Source organism: Dromiciops gliroides, chromosome 4 (assembly GCF_019393635.1).
Source record: "Dromiciops gliroides isolate mDroGli1 chromosome 4, mDroGli1.pri, whole genome shotgun sequence".
In the NCBI taxonomy this organism is placed as follows: domain Eukaryota; kingdom Metazoa; phylum Chordata; class Mammalia; order Microbiotheria; family Microbiotheriidae; genus Dromiciops; species Dromiciops gliroides.
Window position 1 is genome coordinate 348,752,188 of NC_057864.1, and position 22,271 is coordinate 348,774,458.

A 22,271-nucleotide genomic window follows, 5' to 3' on the forward strand; every position below is an offset into this window, starting at 1 on the left:
ACAGTTTTCCTTGCATAAATTAGTATGTAAAAGTAGGATGGGCTTTTTCCTGAGTGAGATCAATACTGATTGTGGACTACTTAGATCAGAGTGACAGAGACTGATTGTCTTTTTCTGCAAACATCATATATTATTGTTACTCCCAGTAGGTTGAAGGAAAAGATTGAGGAAAATGCCAGCACAAGAAGTCTAATGGTGCCTGACTCTCAGACGTTTAGTGTACTGCACTGAAATCTAATATGCTAGACCCGTGGGTCATGTATGTCCTCACTCTTGAAAGCAAAAAGGAAGCCCTCTAAATCTAATGATGAATTTGAAGTTGAAATTTTACCTTAATTAAATAATGCATGCAATGATTTTCTGTTGAATGATGCAAAAATCAATGACATAATTGAATGCAAATGCTTATAGGTTGCAATATAAATTAAGTCACCCAAAATAGAACATTTAAAGGAAATCTAAATGGTGTATACTTTGGAAAGAACTTAAAGGCTATGCCTTTAACTACCAATATAAAGAAATGTAAATACCAGTGAAATTTTTTTTTTCATGAAAGCATTGGTACATTTTAGTATTTTCTATAATCTCCATCTTTTCAAGAGTGTGGTCAGGTCTGTAAGTCAACAAGCATTTGTTAAGTGCCTACTATGTGTCAGGCACTGTGCTAAGCACTGGATGTCTATGCAGACATTGCTAAGTCCACATCGTTCAATTCGGTCAGTTGGTCAACTGATCTAGACAGTAAATCCTGGAAGCTTCATCTCTACTTGTCTCTGGTATGGAGACAGAGTCCAACAAAACAGATGAATCAAATTTAATTGTCCTTCATCTGATCCCCACTGGCCCATTACTTTGTTTTGCTTAGACCATTAAAATGTTGATAACCATTCATCAACTAGCATAGGAGGGCATACATATACCCCCTTACGACTTTGTGTCATACATGCAAATTTGGAAAGGACCTCAGAGGCCATCTAATCTAACCTACTCATTTTACATATGAGGAAACTGAGGCCCAGAGAGGTTAAATGACTTGTCAAGGTAGGTAGAAAGTGAAAGAGCTAGGATTTGAACCTAAGCTCTCTGCCTTCCCATCGGTATACTGCAAAGCAGAAAAGAGTCACAGAAAAAGAAGGCATGGATAGTATATGAGAAGAAAAATGCACATTAATGAAATGAACAGTTACAAGGAAGTACTGGAGTCTCTTATAGAGCATACTTTTGAGAGGATAGGATGTGAAAATTTTATATTGACTCTATAAGTGACTTGCTCTGTGACCTTGAGTGTGGCACTTAGCCCCTCTGGGCCTTAGTTCCCCTGTTTGTAAAAATTGAGATAATTATAGCTTTTTTTCTCTATTCCACAGAAATATAGTAAGGACAAATGAGATAATAGATGTAAAACACTCCAAACTTTCAAAACAAAAATGATGTTATTAAAATGTTTTTAAAATATGTTATAATGTTATTGACTTTTTATAGGTTTTTGTGTCTTACTAAATGTTTGAACTTGTAACTTTAGGTAACTAAAAAAAATACAACCTTATATATTAAGAAAGTTATGTAGTAGATGCAAACTACAGAGGAAGGAAGGGCCATATGAATTTTTTCTCTGCCATTTTTCCTCTGTAAAAGTATAGTTAGGGCTTAGGGCAGCTAGGTGGTGCTGTGGATAAAGCACCAGCCCTGGATTCAGGAGGACCTGAGTTCAAATCCAGCCTCAGACACTTGTCACTTACTAGCTGTGTGACCCTGGGAAAGTCACTTAACCCTCATTGCCCTGCCGAAAGAAAGAAAGGAAGGAAGGAAGGAAGGAAGGAAGGAAGGAAGGAAGGAAGGAAGGAAGGAAGGAAGGAAGGAAGGAAGGAAGGAAGGAAGGAAGGAAGGAAGGAAGGAAGGAAGGAAGGAAGGAAGGAAGGGAGGGAGGGAGGGAGGGAGGGAGGGATGGAAGGAGGGAGGGAGGGAGGGAAGAAGGGAGGAAGAAAGAAAGAATCAGGAGCAGTTTTTCTATAGTCATGGGAAAAATTCTCTAAGCCTCCACTTATTAGAGAAATAAACATTAAAACAACCCTGAGCTACCCTATCAGGTGTATATTTTATGTATTTCTGAGTTTCTAAACCTTTTCTGTGTCATATACTGACCTTCACATGTTATCTGTGTTTTATGCCAAACTCCCTGCAAACTCCCATTTAATTTCTTATGTTGACTTGCTCCTATCAGATTGACTAATAAGACAAAAAAGGAAAACAATAAATGTTGGAGGGTATGTAGAAAAACTGGGACAATAATGCACTGTTGGTGGAGTTATGAACTGGTCTAACCATTCTGGAGAGCAATTTGGAAATATCCCCAAAGGGCTATAAAATTGTACATACCTTTTGATCCAGCAATACTATTGCTAGGTCTAAATCCCAAATATATCCAAAAAGGGGGAAAGGACCCATCTATACCAAAATATGTATAGCAGCTCTTTTTGTAGTGGCTAAGAATTGAAAATTGAGATGCCAATCAATCGGTGAATGGCTAAATAAGCTGTGGTATTTGAATAGAGACCAGATGATCTTTGAGCTCTTTCCAATCCTATGATTCTGAAATACTAATAATAGGTCCCATATATGTAGTACTTTAAGGATTACAAAGCATTTCCCTCTCTGCAGCCCAGTGAAGTAGATAGTGTGGGCATTATTGTCTCCATTTTGCAGATTAGGAAACTGGGATTCAGAAAGATTAGGTGACTTGTACATGGCCAGCCAAGCTAAGTGCTAAATCCATAGTCTGAGGCATGGTCTCTTCTGGTTCCGAGCTATTTCTTATATTAATTACCTCATGAAGCTATTCTATCTAAAAACACTTTATAATATTTATTATTATTATTATTTTAAATCTCTTGCCATAATAAGCAATTCTCTTTTATTCAGTTAGTTACTAGAACATTAGGAACACAGAGGGTATGGTAGTTTCTTAATATTTTGGGAGACTGTCAGTCAATATGGAATGATTAAGCACCTACTGTGTGCTAGGCACTGTGCTCATGGCTGAGAATACAAAGAAAGGTAAAAGATTACCCATGCTCTCAAGGAGCTCACAGTCTAATGGGGGAGACAACATGCAGACAAGTATGTCCAAACAAGCTAAATACAGGATAACACGGAGATAATCAACTGAGGGAAGGCACCAGAATTAAGGTGGACCAGGAAAGGCTTCCTGTGGAAGGGGGGATTTTAGTTGATTAGGGACTCTATTCAATAGAATTGTTATCAGCAAGGCCCAATGCAGCATGGGTCAAGTGGTCATTCTATTCTTGACCTTGCTGGTGACTCTGTTAATAGCATACAACTATAGTCACAAGACAACTTCCTCTGGCTTTGATCTCCCCTTCTGTAAAACAAGAAGCTGCCCACTTCATAGGGGCAGTATGGGGATTAATGAGATATGACTGGTAAAGGGCACTTAGCATTTTGATGCAAGGCATTCTATTTTTAAAAATTAAGCATTAGTCATCAGGTGTGTAACTAAAGTCTAACCTTTTATCAATGTCAAAAGAAGGATCTATGTACCAGGTGTCATCAGCTGGAGGATGAGAATGCAAAATGATTAAAGGGTTGGAAAGTTTTGCTTTGAAGGAAGGCTAAAAGAATAGGAGTTAATCACTCTGATGATGAGAGAGACTTAGAAGCATTTTGTGCTGGGGTGGGGGGGCATGGTTTGATGCAATCACCTCCCATGGTGGAAGATGCTGGGGAGCCTGTCTCTGGAAAGGGATGATGATGTGTAATGGAAGCGTCCTGTTCTTCCTTTTGTAGCATGAGCATATGTTCCATTCTGCTAGCCAATAACAAAGAGGTGGATGGATGATTGTAACAAAATTGAGATATTTATTCAAAAGGCATACAGAATTATGTTCTTGGTGTGGCTCTTTTCTGCTTTGCTGCTTTCTAGTGATGGAGAAAATGCTACAAGGGAAGAGACCTAGGAACCTCCTTATCAAAACCAACAAACAGGTCTCTGTTCTTTACTTACCTTTCCTGTCAAAGGTGACAGAGATTAAGGTTGGGTGTGACCTTGTGAACTTTGAAAGATTTGGAGAGTGAGCTCCCCCCACCAAGTCCTGAAGCTGGATTCCAAGCCAAGATTTTCTGAAAGCCAGATGGCGAAGAGCAAAATCCTGAGCATCCATCCCATCTGGGTTAGTCTAGCAGCCATAAAGATGCAAATTCATCCACCCATTGGCCAAGCTGAATTTGGATGTGAACTTGGTGGGGTGGGTGCTATGTGGAAAATGTGTTAAACCTGAATCCATTCTATATCAGGACCAAAATGGTATAGGGGAGGGCGTGCACCCAGGTGTTGGGAAGAAATCTTTGTATTTCTGTTCTTGCAATATCTCCACACTGTGTCCCTTTGTAAAAGCAAATCAGGGTGAGTGAGATGAGCAGAACCAGGAGAACATTGTACACAGTATCATCAACATTATGTGTTGATCAACTGTGATAGACTTGATTCTTCTCAGCAATACAACAGTACAAGAAAGTTGCAATGGACTTATGATGGAAAAAGCTCTCCAAATCCAGAAAAAAAAAAGAACTATGGAATATGGATGCAGACTGAACCATACTATTTCTTTTGGTTTTGGTGCTGTTGTTTTCCTTTTTGCTCTGATTCTTCTCTAATAACATGACTAATGCAGAAATATGTTTAATGTGATTGTACATATATAAGCTATATCAGATTACTTGCTGTCTTGAGGAGGGGAGGAGGTAGGGGAGGGAGGGAAAAAATTTGAAAATAGAAATCTTATAAAAAGAAATGTCGAAAACTATCTCTAAATGTAACTGGAAAATACTAAAATACTTTCATAATTAAAAAAAGGCAAATCAGTGTTAACTAGTTAAATGGAACCAAGATGCTTATCATGATGGTTAACTCGTGTGTGTGTGTGTGTGTGTGTGTGTGTGTGTGTGTGTGTGAGAGAGAGAGAGAGAGAGAGTGTGTGTGTGTGGAGGGGGAGATAACCATACCAGAATGGGGGTTCACACTGATAATATTAAAGAAAGACCATCCCGATGCTTCATGGGGTTGAGAACCCTGAGAATTCCAAGATGGAGAGAGAGATGTAGCTGGCCTGCCTCTGGAATAATGAGTTCAGAGCCATTACTAATCTGCATTAATAGTGATTTATTGTTTTCAAAGTATCTTAACATTATTTCTTTTTATTTCATAATTTTATTTTATCTTTATAACAACCCTATGGGGCAAGTAGGGCAAATATTATCATACCTGTTTCACAGGGGCAGTATAGTTCGGTGTAAAGACCACTGAATTTGGAATCAAAGTACCAGAATTCAAATTATGATTGCGACACTTTGTGGTCTTGGGCTGGGCCTTCAATTCTTCTTCACTTGTAAAATGGGGAGGTTAGACTTCATGACCTTCAAAGTCCTTTCAAACTCTAAATCTATGATTTTATGAGAATACTGAGACTCCTGATCTATCATTAAATTACTTAACAAGCATTTATTATGTGCCTTTCACAGTGCTCACCACTGGGGATACAAAGACAAAAGTTAAACAGTATAACCCCAAGGAGTTTACATTCTATCATAGGGACACAACCTGGGCGTGCATAGGTATATCTTATGTCTGAAAAAGGTGAAGTGATTTGTTCAAGGTTCAATCCAAAACTAAGGTTCAGACTATGGTCTTCAAATTCTAAGATCAATGTTCTTTTCACTTCCAATTCTAAGGTCGGTGTTGTTTCTAAATAATTGGGGTTTTTTTGTGTGTGTGTTAAATATGAAGTACGAATGGATACAGAAGGAAGAATATAGATAAGCAATTAAGAACTTCCCAACGATCAGACTTTTGAGATATGAAGCCATGTAAAAAGCAGAGGTTAAATAATTTCTGATTTAACATTGAATGAATCTAATTCCTATAGGGCCAAAGCTATGCATTATTTGGAACTCAGAAGCCTGTTGAAGTTGCAATAATTCTTTCAGATTATGGAGTTACCAAAGATCATGCTGGAGCATACTTCAGTAAATTGAAGTATCCAAATGTGGTCCTGTTATAGGTTGCATGAAAAACAAGATAGAAGACTAGACATTTTCTCCAAACTCCCCAAAATAAGAGTTATGCACAAGAGTTAAAGTAATTACAGCCTAAGACATCAAGAATTCTAATAAAGACTGAATGAATTAACATCAGAGAGGGCTAATCCCTAATCTCTAAATCAGTCAGCCCACCCCTCTCCCACAAACCGTGCTCTGTGAGGATAGCACAAACCAAATATTGCAAGATGAAAAAAAAAAAAGAATCAACAACTAATGATACAGAGAAACAAAGGACACTCAGGATTCCAAACAAAAAATCATGTAATAGCAGCAGGATGTTTCTTAACCACTCAAGGGAGAAAAAAGAATCATAAAAGCAAACTTTAAGGCCTACATAACAGAAATAACTGGCAAAATAGGGGAAAAAACTTGAATCCACAGTGCTGTCTCTACAAAGATGTGAAAGAGAGAACAATTAATTGGGAATACAAATATATGGAAGTAAAGCACCATCTGGAAGAAAAGAAACAATAAGAAATAATATTGAAAGAAAGGGAATTCTGGGAAGATGGCAGAATAGGTCAGAAATTTCCAGGTTCTCCAGATTTTGTTCACAAACAAAATCGCCACAAAAGAAAGAAAACATGATCTCTATATGAACAAAACACAATGATATCAAAGACAGGAGACTATAGGTCTCCCAGAAGAACATGATAATTCAATTCAATATGAATACCATTATGCAAGAAATAATACAACAAAACTGTCAAGCACTTACTAATACAGGAAACCATGTGCCAATAGAGAGAATCCACACATCTCCTCCAAATGCAGTCTTGCTGCCCAAACCAGTGATAAATGAGGAGAGGGAAAGCTTCAGACTAGTATACTTAATTAGTATGGACATAAAACATATTCTGTCTTCTGACTCTGTGCCTTTTTACAGTGTGTCCCCTAGGCTGGGAAGATACTATCTTCTCATTTCTGCTTTTTAGAATCCCTAGCTCTCACCAAAGCCTCACCTCCTACAAGAAAATTTAGTGGATAAAGAACTGGCCCTGGATTCAGGAGGACCCAAGTTCAAATCTGGCATCAGACACTTGACACTTACTAGCTGTGTGACCCTGGGCAAGTCATTTAACCCTCATTGCCCCTCAAAAAACAAAAACAAAACAAAACAAAAAAGAGAATTTTCCTGATTCCACTCTCCCCTAATTATAAATATTCTCCTCCATACTCTAAAATTACTTTGCACATATTTAATATTTGTGCATATCTATTAATCTATCAATTAATGAGCATTTATTAAGTGCCTGCTATGTAACATTCCTCACATCCCTACTTCCATTCAATTGTATGTAAGTTATTTGAGGACAGGGCCTGTCTTTATAACCTCAGATCCTAGCATAGTGTTCTGGTACACAGTAGGTATCTAATATGGGCTTATTGAATTTAATTGAAGCAGGATACACCAAATTAGCAACTATTGTTAGATAATTTATGTGCATCCTTCATACGGAGATTGAAATATACTTCTCTTGCTTTCAAGGGGGAAAAATCTCATCACTTTCTAGAAATTATTTCTTCATGAAAAGGATTATTAAGTCCGTCATCAGCCTTCTCTTGTTTAGCCTGGTTACCTTTAAAAAAAAAAAACTTTATATAGCCAAGCTACTGGGAAAAGCTATTTCACTGGATCCCCAGAGTTCTGCATATCATAAGGAATATATAATTATCCTTAGTAATTTTAAATTCCAAGGAGGCATGAGCTGCAGATGATATAATGTACTATATTGCATAGTCATTAACCACATATGTATAGATAGAGATATATGCATTGTATATATAAGTATATGCATATATACTATATATGCACATAATATTTATGCTTAGTTTTTGGTTTCCAATTTTAACTTTGGTAAATAGAAGATTAATAGCAATGTCAAAAGAAGAAAAAAACATTAAACTATTTGAAAAAAGCATGCAGAAAAGAACAGAAGGAAGTTTAGACAATCAGGACAACTTTGAAACTAATGTATTTAATTTATTACATTTTTTTTAAAAGCAAGTTCTTTTCAATAAGAGATTCATGGTTTCATATATGCAACTCTTTCTTTCTATTCTTTTTATACAAAAATATTCATGATATTGTTTTTCAGATTTGGAATAACAAAAATTAAAATCACTCTTTTCCTTACTACATTACTTCAGTTAAGTAACATCATCTTCCTGGACCTCTGAACAATGAGAAGAGTGGCCTAGATAATCTCTACAATCCATTTTAGTTCTAAATTCCATTAACTTATAAGTTGTCATTTTAAATCCCACAGGCACAAAGATCCTGTTTTTCCTTTGGTTGCATTATTTTAAATTTAATGCTATGCCAGCTCCCAGTCTTACCTGACTCAGGAAGTAAGACAATAAACTGGATTATTTTGAAGCTAATTGCGATCAATCACTAAGTGATTTGCTCTCAAGCTGAAAGTGTCTGTGACTTATGGATATGACTAATAACAGCGAGTGCTGCAGTGGTAAATCAGACACATTGAGTACCACTTGAAAATGGAATGAAGCAGAATGATTTCCTGGATGTTTTCAATAATGTCATCTACTAAGAGAGCCAAAGTATTACTATATTCAATATACATTGCAAAATAGCTGAGCTATGATCATTATACTCTTGTATCAATATACAATATGGATCTGGGCTCTCAATGATGTAGGTACTCTCCCAAGTGTTAGAGATCCCAGCCTCACCTTCTCATCCTGAGTAACTCTTATACATGTCCTCCTATACATCCTCCATAGGTGGTCCACCCAACACATTGGAGGCCTTCCTTTAGTTTTGATATTATATACATACTAGTGAAGCAGGTGGGATATCCATCAGTTTTTCTTCACTCTCACTGATGACCTGCCCACATCACTTATTTCTCTGCTGATACCCTTTACATCACTTTTCCAAGGCAATTTTTGTTGTTAATATGTTATGGCCCACCCACATTGCCCATTGCTCTTTGGGTGACCCACAACAAGAATTTTTCACAAACTGTGGTATTCTATGACTCATGGTTATACAGTAGCAGGAAAAAATACAGCTGTTAAAAGGATCAGCCTTTGCTTCAGGGAGATGCTTGGGGTCATTAAAAGCATTGCACAATTTCCTAAATGCAATCCAGCCCACTGAATTCCTTATATATTGTCCATCCTCAATGTCTGTCCAAGGTAGAAACACCAATGGACTATGGGTTGTCTATGCACCTAAAAATCACTCTTTTTGTTTTGTTTTGTTTTGTTTTGACTAGATTAACTCTTGAGCAATTAGGGATCTTCATAGTCTCTGTGATGTTGAAATAAGCACAATGCGATCTTCAAACAAAAGCAAGTAGAGGACCTCATCATCTATAGGGAATCCCTCTTCTAATTCAACCTCATCATGTATAGAGAATTTTTCTTCCACTTGATCTCTGTACTGGATATCCTCAGTGAGGGTACCAAACTCCTGACAAGGACACACCCCTGCTGGATGTAAATCAAATGTTTGCAGGCTGAGGTAGTTTCTGGGCTCAACTGTTGGAACAATTGACTTATATTTGTTAGACTTCCTTAGAAAATGGCAGTAATCTGTCAAAACTTATTCTTTTATGCATTTCCCATTTTTTCTGGCATCAAAACCTTGTTTAAATAGGTTAGGTTGTAATTACTTCTGCTGCATACCATATCTTCTCACTTTTATCCTTTCTTCTCAGTTGATTTTTATTTTGATCATTTCTCTAACAAGTTTATGAGCTGAATGTACACAGGCAGCTCATTTGGAAATGATTGCCACATCAGTAATCAGTAATTTCTGGTCCCTTAGATTAAAATAAATTTCTTTTTCTGCGTGTGATCTAACTCAAGGCTCACTATGCTTCCAACTCTGAAATAAAATGTTCATTCAATATCAAGGTAGTAAATAGAATACTCAGTCTATTGTCAGGAAGATGTGAGTTTAAATCCTGCTTTTGATGATAATTATGTGGCAATGTGAAAGTTACTTAACCTGAAACTCCTTTTCCTCATCTATAAAATGGAAATAATAATAGCCACAGAACCTACCTCACAGGGTTGTTGTGAGACTGAGATAATGTAAAGCACTTTGCAAATTTTAAAATGCCATATAAACATCAGCTATTATACACACATATCTATATGCCTTAATAGCTTAAAATGACACTAAGACTTTTGGATTATTCTATATATGTGTACATACATAAATGTTTAAGTATATATTATTTCTAAAACAACTGACAAGTTTTAAAACTATGGCACAAAGATATTAAGGGAAAGGAATACAGTTACTTTTTTTTTGGCAGGGCAATGAGGATTAAGTGACTTGCCCAGGTCACACAGCTAGTAAATGTCAAGTGTCTGAGACCAGATTTGAACTCAGGTCCTGCTGAATCCAGGGCCGGTGCTTTATGCACTGCTCCACCTAGCTGCCCCCCCCAATACAGTTACTTCTAATCTTTTCCAACTATATACAAAATATATTTGGTTCTGTGACCCTAACATCTTGGACCTAGATAATACTGAGACAGGGCTGTAGAGGTGATGTATTAACAAAGTGAATTGATTTATCTGGCCAATAGTCAGAACCAGGGTATGCAGCATGAGGGCTTCTTGGGCATCCCTTATTGCTTGACTTCTTTATAAACATTCCACACTTAAGAGGTTATTTCAGGAGTTGGCCTTAAAGGGAATTCAGTTAAGGAGACCTTTCAGGTCAGCACAGATTTTTCTATGTGCATGTAATTACAATGAGCTCATTTTTCGTAAGGCTGCTTCTAAGAAAGTGCCATTCATCATCAATGGAAGTTTTCACATGAAGGTTGGATGACTACTTGTCAGGAATATCGTAGAGGAAACATCTTGAAAGAGGGACCAGTTGGATTAGATGACCTCTAAAGTCCCTTCCAAGTAAAGTTCATTTGATTTTTCAAAGCTACCAAATGCAGTCATAGAACACATGAACCAACGACTATGAAAACAGATGTGATGGAACTGCAAAGTCTTTACCTGTGCGATTAGGTCAGCAATTTCTGAGTAGCTATGGCATTTTTTCACATACGAACGAGCCAAAAAGTCTTCCACTAGTCGTATTCCTATGCCGTAACCCCTGTGGATAAGATGAAGGAAAGATGGGTGAATGTCAAAAGCATTATCTGATCATTTAGAACATTGCTAAATTTATGTTTGAGAAGTGTGATTATTTGGTTGTGCCTGATATAAATACACATTTTCCTAGATTGTTGTTGTTAAGTCATTTTTTTAGTCATGATTCCATTTGGAGTTCTTTTGGTAAAGAAAGTGGGGTGGTTCACCATTTTCTTCTCCAGCTCATTTTACAGAAGAAACTGAGGCAAACAGGCTTACGTAACTTGCCCATGGTCTCACAGCTAGTTAGTGTCTGAGGTAAGATTTGAACTCATGAGTATCTTCCTGTTTCCAAGTCCAGTGCTGTATTCACTGCATCACCTAGCTGTCCCTTTCCTAGATTTAAATTTACTGAAAGCACATGATAGATACCTGCATAACAAGAGCATTCAAGCACGATTGTATGGATTCATCAGGAAGCCCTGGAATAGAGCTAATCTCAGTATTATTCACTACCCTATTGACTAAATGATTCTTCAGAATTAGAGCTAAATAAGGATGTTCTTTCTGTTAAATATGTAATGTCCTTTGCAAATCTTCCCATGCTAGTCATTATTATTACTAATGATGATAACATCTTATACCTTTAGTTCCATAAAAGAATGCAAATATAATGCAAGATTGTTAATAAACAAAGTAAAACAAGCTAGATAAATGAAACATGATTTTTGTTGCATCCATTTTTTTTCAACTCTTAGTTCTTGATTTACCCTTAATATAACACTATTTTCTAAGTTAAGGTCCCCACATCTCAAAAAGAGGCAACCAAAAGAGGCAGCTTGGCATAGCAGAGGTCTAGCCTTGGAGTCAGGAAGGCCTGGATTCAAATCCTACATCTTAACATTTCTACTATTTGATCATGGGCAAGTCGGTTTAGCTTTCAGCTTTTCAGGCAACTCCCTATTATTGTATTACCAAATTGGATTGGAGTTCAATGAATTGATGCAATTATAAGTTTTCCCCAATCTTCCCTTCCCAAATCTCATTAGCTGTGCTTTTTGTTTCTTTTAGGGGTATGCATGCCTAGTTAAGGATATAATCCCCCCCAAAATTGAATAATATAAATCCAGAAAAATAGAAATAAGAAAATAAGAAAAAATGGAATTATACAGAAAAGCATATTTTCATGGAGAAACTAAATGATTCTGAAAAACGATCTTTCCTTAACTCTTTTATCAAATTTCTTTTTTTCCTGAAAAAATTGTAACACACAGTTACAATAATTAGCTTGTATTGAGCCTATGAGCCCTATAATGACTTCTAATATCCACTTAGTTTTCTTGTGCACTTTACAAAATTTATTTTAATTTCTTTCTTTTTTTTTTCTTTTTTTCTTTTTTTTTTTTTTTACGGGGCAATGGGGTTAAGTGACTTGCCCAGGGTCACACAGCTAGTAAGTGTTAAGTGTCTGAGGCCGGATTTGAACTCAGGAACTCCTGAATCCAGGGCCGGCACTTTATCCACTGCGCCACCTAGCCGCCCCACAAAATTTATTTTAAATTAAAAGTTCCTCATTTTGCCACAACTGCTCTAAGCCTCAAGCTAAGAACAATTTGTAATACTTGACCAGAGTTTGAGTTCTCTGCCTAAACTTAAATTACGTAACATCCATCTCTAGTAACATTATTACATAACATCTATCCCTAATCTTTTTTGTGATTGAATCAAAATTTAGTTTCCTGGAAATATTTGGGTAACAAAACAACATTTTATGTTATCGTGTTTGTGAATAGGCATTAGGAAGGTAAGTTGGAGAAAGAAATGACCTTCTCATCAGACTTCCTTTAGCCTGCAGTATCCTTTATCCCATAGGACAATGCCAAGGACTATCTATACTCGAAATCTCCATTCTCTGCCACAGCTAAATCCTCCCTTTCTTCCATGTTTGTTCCAACCTTTCCAGTCCAGATGATCAGAATGTCTTCTTCCCTGATTCTAAGCTAGCTTCTTCATTTTACACAAAGAGTTTGAGGAGTGATCCAGTCAATCACACAATGGCTTTGATTGATTCAAGAAGGTGTACAGGCCCTTTTTACTCCTCATTCTGATTGTGGTTTCTGCCCCACCTTTATATAGATAAATCTTATTAACCTTGACCTTGTAGATTCAAGGTGTTCTAATAGTCAAATGAATTGCTACAAAGCTAGGCTACCTACCTTACCTAAGAAGGTCTAATGCCAAGGTCTCCTATATAAGTAGGAAGGCCTAAAAAGTCTTAAGGGTCATTATACCAATAGTCTCCTTGATGTTGTTCTACAAATGAGAGGTCCAAAAACACATTGGCTGGTATTTCATTCCCCCATTACTTGCGACTGAATCTTGTTAAAAAAACACTGTTCTTTGGATGACCTCTGTTTAACTGCTAATGAAATGATTTTGAGGGAACAGATACTGGAAGAGAGTTTTCTTATTATGAATGAGGATGGTCCCTGTTTTAAAGAGAGGCAATAAGAAGAAGTTTTAATATAATTGTAGAAAATTATATGAAAACAAGAATAAACATAGGGCTTGGACCTGTGATTTTACTGGTAGAGGGAACCTCCTGGTAAGGAAATTTCTACCAATAAATACAGGCCAGCACCTCTCCTATAGCTTACAGTTTTAGATAACTGCAAGGGCCCTGAGACTTGCTCAGGATCATACAACCAATATATCAGAGAGGCAGGACTTGAACCCAGGTCTTCTAGGCACTGAGGATAGCTCTCTACTCACTATGCAACACTGCCTAAAAACCAAAGAGCTTTCAGTAAATGAGAATTGATGATGAATACACATATCCCTAATATAACCATATCAATTCCACCATGTTTTGGCAAGAACTGATCGACAAGAGCTTTATTTGGCTTCTAACTGGGGGGGGAGGGTGTTGGGGAAGGGTTTGCTGTTTGTTTTTTTCCCCTTAAACTTGTGAACAAATACTTCCCTTTAATGTCTTCTGTATACAAATGATGGTGTGGGGAATCCTGCTTTTCCTTTTTAAAAAGAGGATCATAAAAATGAAAGTCTTAGAAATGAACCAGGTAATCTGATTTTTTTTAAAAGCAAGAGAAACTGATAATTAATACACAACACAGGAAGGCTCTATACTTACATTTTATCCAGGTAGTTATTTACATCTTCATCCTTTTCATAGTCTTTGCACAACTGGGCCACCAGAGCTCCATAGGTGAGTACAAAGAGATCTCTGTTCTGTCAGAAAAAGAAAACAAAACACAAAATATTTTAAAATTTGCCCTGCTTCCTCTTGAATAGTGCACAGTTGTTTAATTTTCAAAGGCAATGTGGTATAGCTCATTCATAGAGTGCTGGGCTTGGAGTCAAGCAGACTTGGGTTCAAATCTTGCCTATGACATTTACTAGCTTGTGACCCTGGACAAGTCACTTCAGTTCTTTGAAATTCAAATAATGCCATCGTAAGTTACAGATGGGTTATGATCTGGCTAGTGGAGGGACTTTCCATACCACTTCCCTACCCTTTCAAAAATCACAGATTATGCACATTTTATTTTTGAGCAACCAGGGGCAACTAGGTGGAGCAGTGGATAAAGCACTGGCCCTGGATTCAGGAGGACCTGAGTTCAGATCCAGCCTTAGACACTTGACACTTAACTGGCTGTGTGACCTTGGGCAAGTCACTTAAACCCAAATGCCTTTTTTTTGAGCAACCATTGAGGGACCCATATAGAAACAAGCCTTCTTGAGGGGATAAAAGACTATCTAATTTGGGGGGGGGTGCAGGGAGGTAAATTGAGGCACATCTATAATCCTAGCTACAGACAAATCACACAACTTCTCATTCTCAGTTTTCTCACCTGTCAGATGGGAAGAATTTTATTACTTAATTTACAGAATAGTGTAATGCAGTGGATAGAGCACTAGACTTGGAATCAGACAGAGCTAGACCTAGCATAGGTACCCAGGGCTTTTGTCCCAGTAGCTGATGTCTGGGAGCTTGGGAGGGATCTCTCACCTCCTGCAATTTCTGGCTTTCTTATCCTGTCCCTTGAGCACCACTCCCCCCACCCACCCCGGGATTCAGTGTTCATCATATTCTCTCACCTGAGCTGACTATTCCTGAGGAGCAAGCTGGCTTGGGGAACCATGCCATATAGAAGACCTGAATTTAGCATGAGATTAATTTAGGAACCTGAAGCCGACTGCCTCCTTCCTCAGTGTAAATTCAACACTGAACCTCCTTACACTCAATACTTCTTCTCCCTCCTTTTCTACTATGTCCTCTGGAACCCTTCATTGTTAACCAATTCCCATTCATTTTGGATTTCTTCATTTTCCAGTGCCCACCAAAATTTAACTTTCTCCTGAAGATGCACATCTCTTGGTTCCCTCTCCTAAGATGGCTGCTCCTTCTCCCTTACCCTTAACAAATTCAGGAGGAGGAATTGGCATGCTCCTTGCTTTTCATGGCTACTTTCAGATTTTCTCTCTGCCACCATCACTGAACAACTATAACTCTTGCTTTAGTGTTTACTCTATCTTATCCAGATTCTCATTATGGTCATCTATGAATCTTAAGTTCAGTCTCCCATATTTGAAGTAAGTTCAGTAACTGACTGACTCGTTGTTTTCCCCCCTCCCAATCCCTACTCACCTTCAACCAGTTCCTCAACTTCCTCATCTCCCATGACTTCTGTTTCCAATTGACCTTAGCCCCCAATAAAGTTATAGTCCAATCTTAGAACTGCTTCATCTCTAGTGAGGCAATTGGGGTTAAGTGACTTGCCCAGGGTCACACAGCTAGTAAGTGTTAAGTGTCTGAGGCCGGATCTGAACTCAGGTCCTCCTGACTCCAGGGCCGGTGCTCTATCCACTGTGCCACCTAACTGCCCCTCTCCTACTGTTTTTAATGAATTTGTCCTAGACGTTAGAATTCTTTATGGATCTGCACACAAGATCTGATTTCAAATTCCATCTCTGACACTAAATATTCACATGACTATGGAAAAGTCATTAATTTCTCTGAAGCTTGGAAAATTCCCTAAGACTTCTACAGTGCTCTAAATTAGAACCCTTCTAAGAATTGCTATCTGTATTGGTCGAGGGAATTCCCATACTGGTAAAATCACAGATCTTTGAATGTATTTCCATAATGACCTCAGAAAATTGTCACGATGGAAGAATTTTGTAAACTTCAAAGTATTGTGCAAAGGTGAGTTATTATTAATAGAGACGTGCTCAGAATATGTGATATGGATGCTCAATCCACCATCAAAAGTCATTTCTCTGTTTTGGTTCTGCCATTGGCAAGATATAATGGGAAAGAAGTCTTGACATGAGGTCATCGGGTTCAGCTACCGAATGAGGGAAGGTACCTAACCTCTCTGAGTTTCAGTTTCCTCATTTATAAACTAAGAATACTAATAATAATTAATTATACTACCTACTCAGTTGTGAGCAAAAGTACTTTGTAAACTATCTAAACATCATATAAACGTGAGCTGTCATTATTTTCTCCTATAACAGAGATATGATGGAACAAAGCTCCCAGGTGAGGGAACCCCTTTCTGCTAATGCAAATCTACTCTTTCTCTGAAACTAGTCATGTTAAAGTGCTACCCAAAGCACTTAGAGGTTAGGTGACTTGTTCAGTGTCAAACACTAACCATATGTCAGAGGTAGGACTATAAACCCAAGTCTTCCTGGATTTGAGGTCTGTTCTCTAGCTACTACCTCACTAATTGAGGCATTTCAGGACAATGAATATACTTAAAATATTTAAAATGCAGAGTAGCCATGATCGAGATGTAACAGTCAAAAAAGTTCCAACTGAAACAAATGTGTCAGCCTGGGGCTTTGCCAAGCCATAGCAGGCCTCTGAGGCCTGCAATGCAACCCATCATAAAATACAAGAAATGTTTTGAAACTGAAAACAAAATGTTCTGCCTACCATAGAATGTGCCGAAGCAGAGGATGAAATTGCTGGTAAATGCCAGTCCTACAACATAAAAAGAAGCAAAAGTAAAGGAAATAAAAAATGAACAAGTACTGCATAGCTTCATGTTGCTGCTAACAGCCAAGGGAAAGTGATGTGCAACAATATGCAAGAATAAGGACTGTACAACTATTCAGTCCGTACCCACATACCCTGGCTTTAGCTTATGCCAATTTGTAATTTATATCGAGTTAAAACATTTTCTCAAATCTTAATTAATGATTAGAGTTTGGTTTTATTCTGTGGCTAATTATAGGTACATATACATGTATATATAACATATATACATATATGTGTTTGTATATAAAATACAAATATGAATATATTTTATATAAGTATTATATCTGTATATATATATATACACACACACATATACATGCCCACATATAATTTAAACTTCTAGGTAGCCATTCCTTTTTTTAAAAAGCACAAACTTGAGCTTTAACTCTTTCTGGCAAAATGAAAGAGTGTGTATGGAACAAATTAGTGAGATAACTACATCTCAATCAAATTTTTCATCTTTTAGGGACTATCTTCAAAAATATCTTTGTTCTCTGATGTAGGCAGACTTCCCTATTTTATTGCTGTTACACTGGCTTCTTCTATGCTATTCCTTGTAATGTCCCTACATAAAAATGACCCTTTCTCAATTAACCATAATGCATCTAGGCGTGCCTCCTGTCTAAGCAACCCACGCATGACTTGGGGACCATAAACAGATGCATTCCAAGGGTATTTAAGAGACAATGAGTTGGAAGAAGGGCACTCCTAATCAAAAATATTGTGGAGGTTCTTGGAATGTTAACGTGATAGGCAGAGTTCAGGGACAAAGAACTTCTGGTTAGCAGAGGCTCAAAACTCATGATTCATATAAAGAAAGAATGACAGTAATTCTAGCACTGTGTAATTCTCATTTTGTTTCAAATGCTGTTGAAAAAGAAAAATTACCAACGAGGAACAAACGCAGTAAATTAGATCGGCCTTAAGTGGAATGTAACCATATTTTATGAGCAGTTTTAAATTATCAATTGATTAAAAAACTATAGCAATGATGCCAAGGTCGCAGGTTCAATCTCAATTTAGTTGGTTTTCATTCTGTCTCTTGATGATAAAGCACACCCTGAGCCTTTTCTGATAAATGAACAAACACTGTTGCGCACAGCAGAGAACAGGAGGGTGAAATGTGGATTGGTCAACAACAAATTCAGTCCTCTTCCTTGGAAAACACCTTAAACACGTTCCTCAGGGGACAGTAGCTTCATCTTCAGCAACTACGTGGCACAGTGGATAAGAAAGTAGGACCTGAATTCAGGAAAATCAGTTCAAATCCTACATCAGTTATGTTATTGTGAGAAAGTCACTTTAATCTTTGTCTGCTTCATATGTAAAATGGGAATAATACCAGCACCTACCTCTTAGGGCCATTGTGAGGATAAAATGAGGAAATATTTGTAAAGCACTTTGCAAGCCATATAAATATATAAATGCTAATTGTTATTACCTTCACATATCAAAGGCAATACATTATCATCATTATAGATGTATTCACAACCAAAAGTATCATTGCTTTAAAAAAAACCTTTTGAATGTTACATAAAATCGATATGAGGATCATTTAGTGTCATAAGAGGCTCTGCAAGTATTTTCAACAGTCCCCTTAGAACCTGCTACAGCAATCCTAAGTGTCATCTGTTAAAAATGATTCAAGTACAATCATATGATTCAATGTTCAGCAGTCCCTGGCACTGTGAGTTTGGGGATTATTAATCTAAATTGAGTTTTCAAATCTATGACAGAAATTGCAGTAGCATAGTAAGAAATATGAATACTTTCCCCACCACCACCCCCACAGCCCATTAAAAAAGTCCAAGATTTTCTTTTAAATGACTCTGAATTTAGGGCACTTTTCTGAGCATACCACCACAAGCTGAATCATAGAAATAATCACGAAATTTAAGTATCTTCTGCCTAGTTTGCTTATGCCAGATCCAGTCAAATTTAACACAGTTAAATATATATGTATATTACATATAATATATACACACATATTTATTACCTAATTCATACAGCATTATCAAACAACTCACTAATCATATTATAATTATAGAGTTACGAGTAAAATAAACTTGCCTTAGTGATAATTTCACAGTCCTTCTTAGGATGGCTCTAATTAAACAGAAAGATACATCCTCAAAATGTTTTATGAGATCTATCACTCCCTTGGAGTACTTTTAATGTTTCACCATAATTATACATATCCCCAGAGGTGTCATACATAAAAGTTTCACTAAACTATCTGTTGATAGATGAACAATTTCAATTACTATTACTTTGTGGAACAACTTTTTTTTTTAATTATCCATTCCTACAAACTGAGGGGGAGTTCAAGAAACCATAATCTTGGAAATAGAAAACATTAAGTTAAACAAATTGTTATGTTTAGAAAAATCTTACTATTTTATGGTATTCTGGCCGTCTGTTTCCTGGGCGAGACATGGTAGTTGAACAATGACGAATGAGAGATGATCAATTTCTTTCCTTTTGCCTACAATGTCAGAGGCCTTTCGATCTTCCCTCACTCTCAAGTGTCTCAGCATTCAAAAAAAGGCTGCTTCCACACTCGTTGCTCTCTGTTCAATTGTGGAGGTGAAATTTTGTGGACAGGAGAATTAACTTCTAGCCTCAACAACTTGATACATATCAAATAACTGCTCCACCCACAAGGATGGATCTACAGACATAACAGCTGAATATCTCTGTGTGAAGTTAGAACCAGCTGCACAGCTCAGCTCAGAGATACTGAGAATTCTTTTGCCTTAGGGAATATGTGAGTGGTATTCTGTTCTCATGCCAAGATTTCTTTTTTAATCACAAATAAACTTTCACAGTCCAAGAGAAATCTCAATGCTGGCATCATAAACTCCTTGCATTGATTGTTCTATAAATTAGATAGACACTATCATCAATTTATAAGTTCCAAGGTCTGGTTTTAAAATTGAAAAAAATTCTAGTTTTTATAACAAGATATTTTTTTTAATTCATAATTTCAGAATATAAAATAAATATCTTTAAAATGTTTTAAATTAGGGGATAAGATGAGAATAGAAGGCTGAGGGATTTAATAATATCCCTTTAGAGTTAGTAGTCAAGTTTGGCCACTTCTCTCTGTGTCTTAAACATGCTGTCTTCCTGTCTGCCTCTTTGTCTCTGTCTCTGTCTCTCTCTCTCTCCCTAGGGAAGCCTTGTTGCTTCTGTTAAACTGGTTTATCCACCCTCTAAGTGGCAGGTTTCTGACAGTTGGTGGGGATGCCTGGAACCTTCTCCATAGCATTTTCTTTCCTAGATGATGGCTGTGATGACTGGACTAGAAGCAGGTTTAGTGGTCTGGGGAAGTACTGTCAATCCTATGGCTCTTGTACTTGTCAACCTCTTGGTGGCATTTGGTCAACTGTCATTTCTAGTGTGATGAGAAAGGTAGGCCTCCTCTGCATAATAATTTTTCCCCTGTAGGGGTTGGGCTGAAAGCTAGCTTGATGGGGTTTTGGGGGAGGCACTGCTATTTCTAAGACTCTAGTGTTCAAAATCCTAGGCTGTTCCATCAGGGTTTATGGGGAAATGATGGTCAAGGTGGTGGTGGTGTTCTTTGATTTGCATGGGACATACTACCTCCTTTGTCTTACTCAAGGTAGCTTGCTGCTTCAGCTAGGCTGGCTTCCTGTTTTATGTGTGGTAATTAAATGGTAGTTGGTGGAGATGGCTGTAATCTTCTCCACTAGAGTTGTTACCCGGGATGATGGCAGTGATGACTGGGCTGACTCACTGTAGAGAAAAAATCAAGACAATCCCTGATGTTATAATGAGTAGTGGATCTTCAGTGACATTGGGTTATCAGACTGATGGGCAAATGGATGCTCTGGAGTTTAATAATCTATAATGATACTGATGGAAAGGCAAAAGCTTTTGACGTTCTTCTAATATTCCCCAACATACTCAGATATCAAAAACTCTTTATTTATGCAGCATTACAGACATTTAAAGTTCAAACAACAAACCCTGTTATCTCAACAACTTTAAGGTGCATGTATCAAAGCTTTTCCAGAAATAGAAACCTAAAGTTCAGTTTGAAAGTAACTCCAGATTCTTCTTTGCTTAAGTCCATTAGCCCTATTCAATTTGGCAAATATCTAACTCTAAAGTAAGAAATTAGTGACCACTTCAAAGCTCCATTACCAGAGATTTTATTATAGATGAGACTTAAAAGCCAAAAGACAGCAACATGTGGAATTTTAGAGTAATTAATGTAGTATCATCATTTTCTATAGTGTCAGAAGATTTGCCAACCCAGACAAATAGATTTGTTTGGGTGTTCAGGGCCTCTCCAGGGATAAAGTAAGGCAGCAATAGTTCTTGGGAGGTAAATGGTGGCGGGAGGAGAGGAACCAAGGTGAGGTGGTATCATAGCTTGTACTCAGTTTGGGAATAATTCTGCATTATATACAAGGTCCTTGACAATGGCAAAAATAATGAGGAAACTGGGGAGAAAATGCTGCAGCATATTAAAAATGGTAACATTGAATTTAACTGGACAGCTTCAAATCCTAAGCCCTGAAGCCATGTTTGCCTTAGACTTATACAGGCTACTTCTGCCATCCCTTGTCTCTTTCCTATTAATTTTAGAAATACATCCATGACTGTAACAGACAGAAACACGGAGGTCAAGTTTGGCCAGGCGATTGCTGTGCATGATAGAGTCCAGAGTACTCAGCATGGTAGGTGGGCAGTCTTCTTCGTTCACCCTGGATTGCAAGTCCTTGTCTTTTGATAAGTGCTATTTCTTAGGCTGCCCAGGTTTTGTGTTTGTATAAAGGTAAGAAGGTTAAGGAACCAAGGAAAAGTTATTCGCTAATTATATATATGCATTTGGCAGGACCTTATGCTTATTGCTTTGGTGGCCCACTATGCCACCCTCCTACTCCCTCACCACTCACCTTCCATGTTGAAGAAACCAGACAGCTTGGCAATATTTCCAGGAGCTTGAAAGCAGGAGAGAAAGTGGTGCTGAACTGTAAGT

The 22,271-nt window shown here is 37.4% G+C and overlaps 1 protein-coding gene across 2 annotated transcripts in view; it reads right to left on the reverse strand.

The window, feature by feature from the left end:
* TRAPPC3L (trafficking protein particle complex subunit 3L) overlaps positions 1-19,906 on the reverse strand; it is a 67,087-nt gene extending 47,181 nt beyond the window's left edge. Inside the window, exons 1-4 of one of the 2 annotated variants that reach the window (XM_043999954.1) lie at positions 19,655-19,906; positions 17,156-17,203; positions 14,342-14,439; positions 11,113-11,212 (exon numbers count right to left, since the gene is read on the reverse strand). In XM_043999954.1, coding sequence (XP_043855889.1) covers positions 11,113-11,212; positions 14,342-14,439; positions 17,156-17,203; positions 19,655-19,696 — 288 coding nt within the window. In that variant the 5' untranslated portion in view covers positions 19,697-19,906. The remainder of the gene's footprint in view (positions 1-11,112; positions 11,213-14,341; positions 14,440-17,155; positions 17,204-19,654) is intronic. The other variant, XM_043999955.1, reaches the window with a different exon arrangement.
* Positions 19,907-22,271: the final 2,365 nt, after the last annotated feature.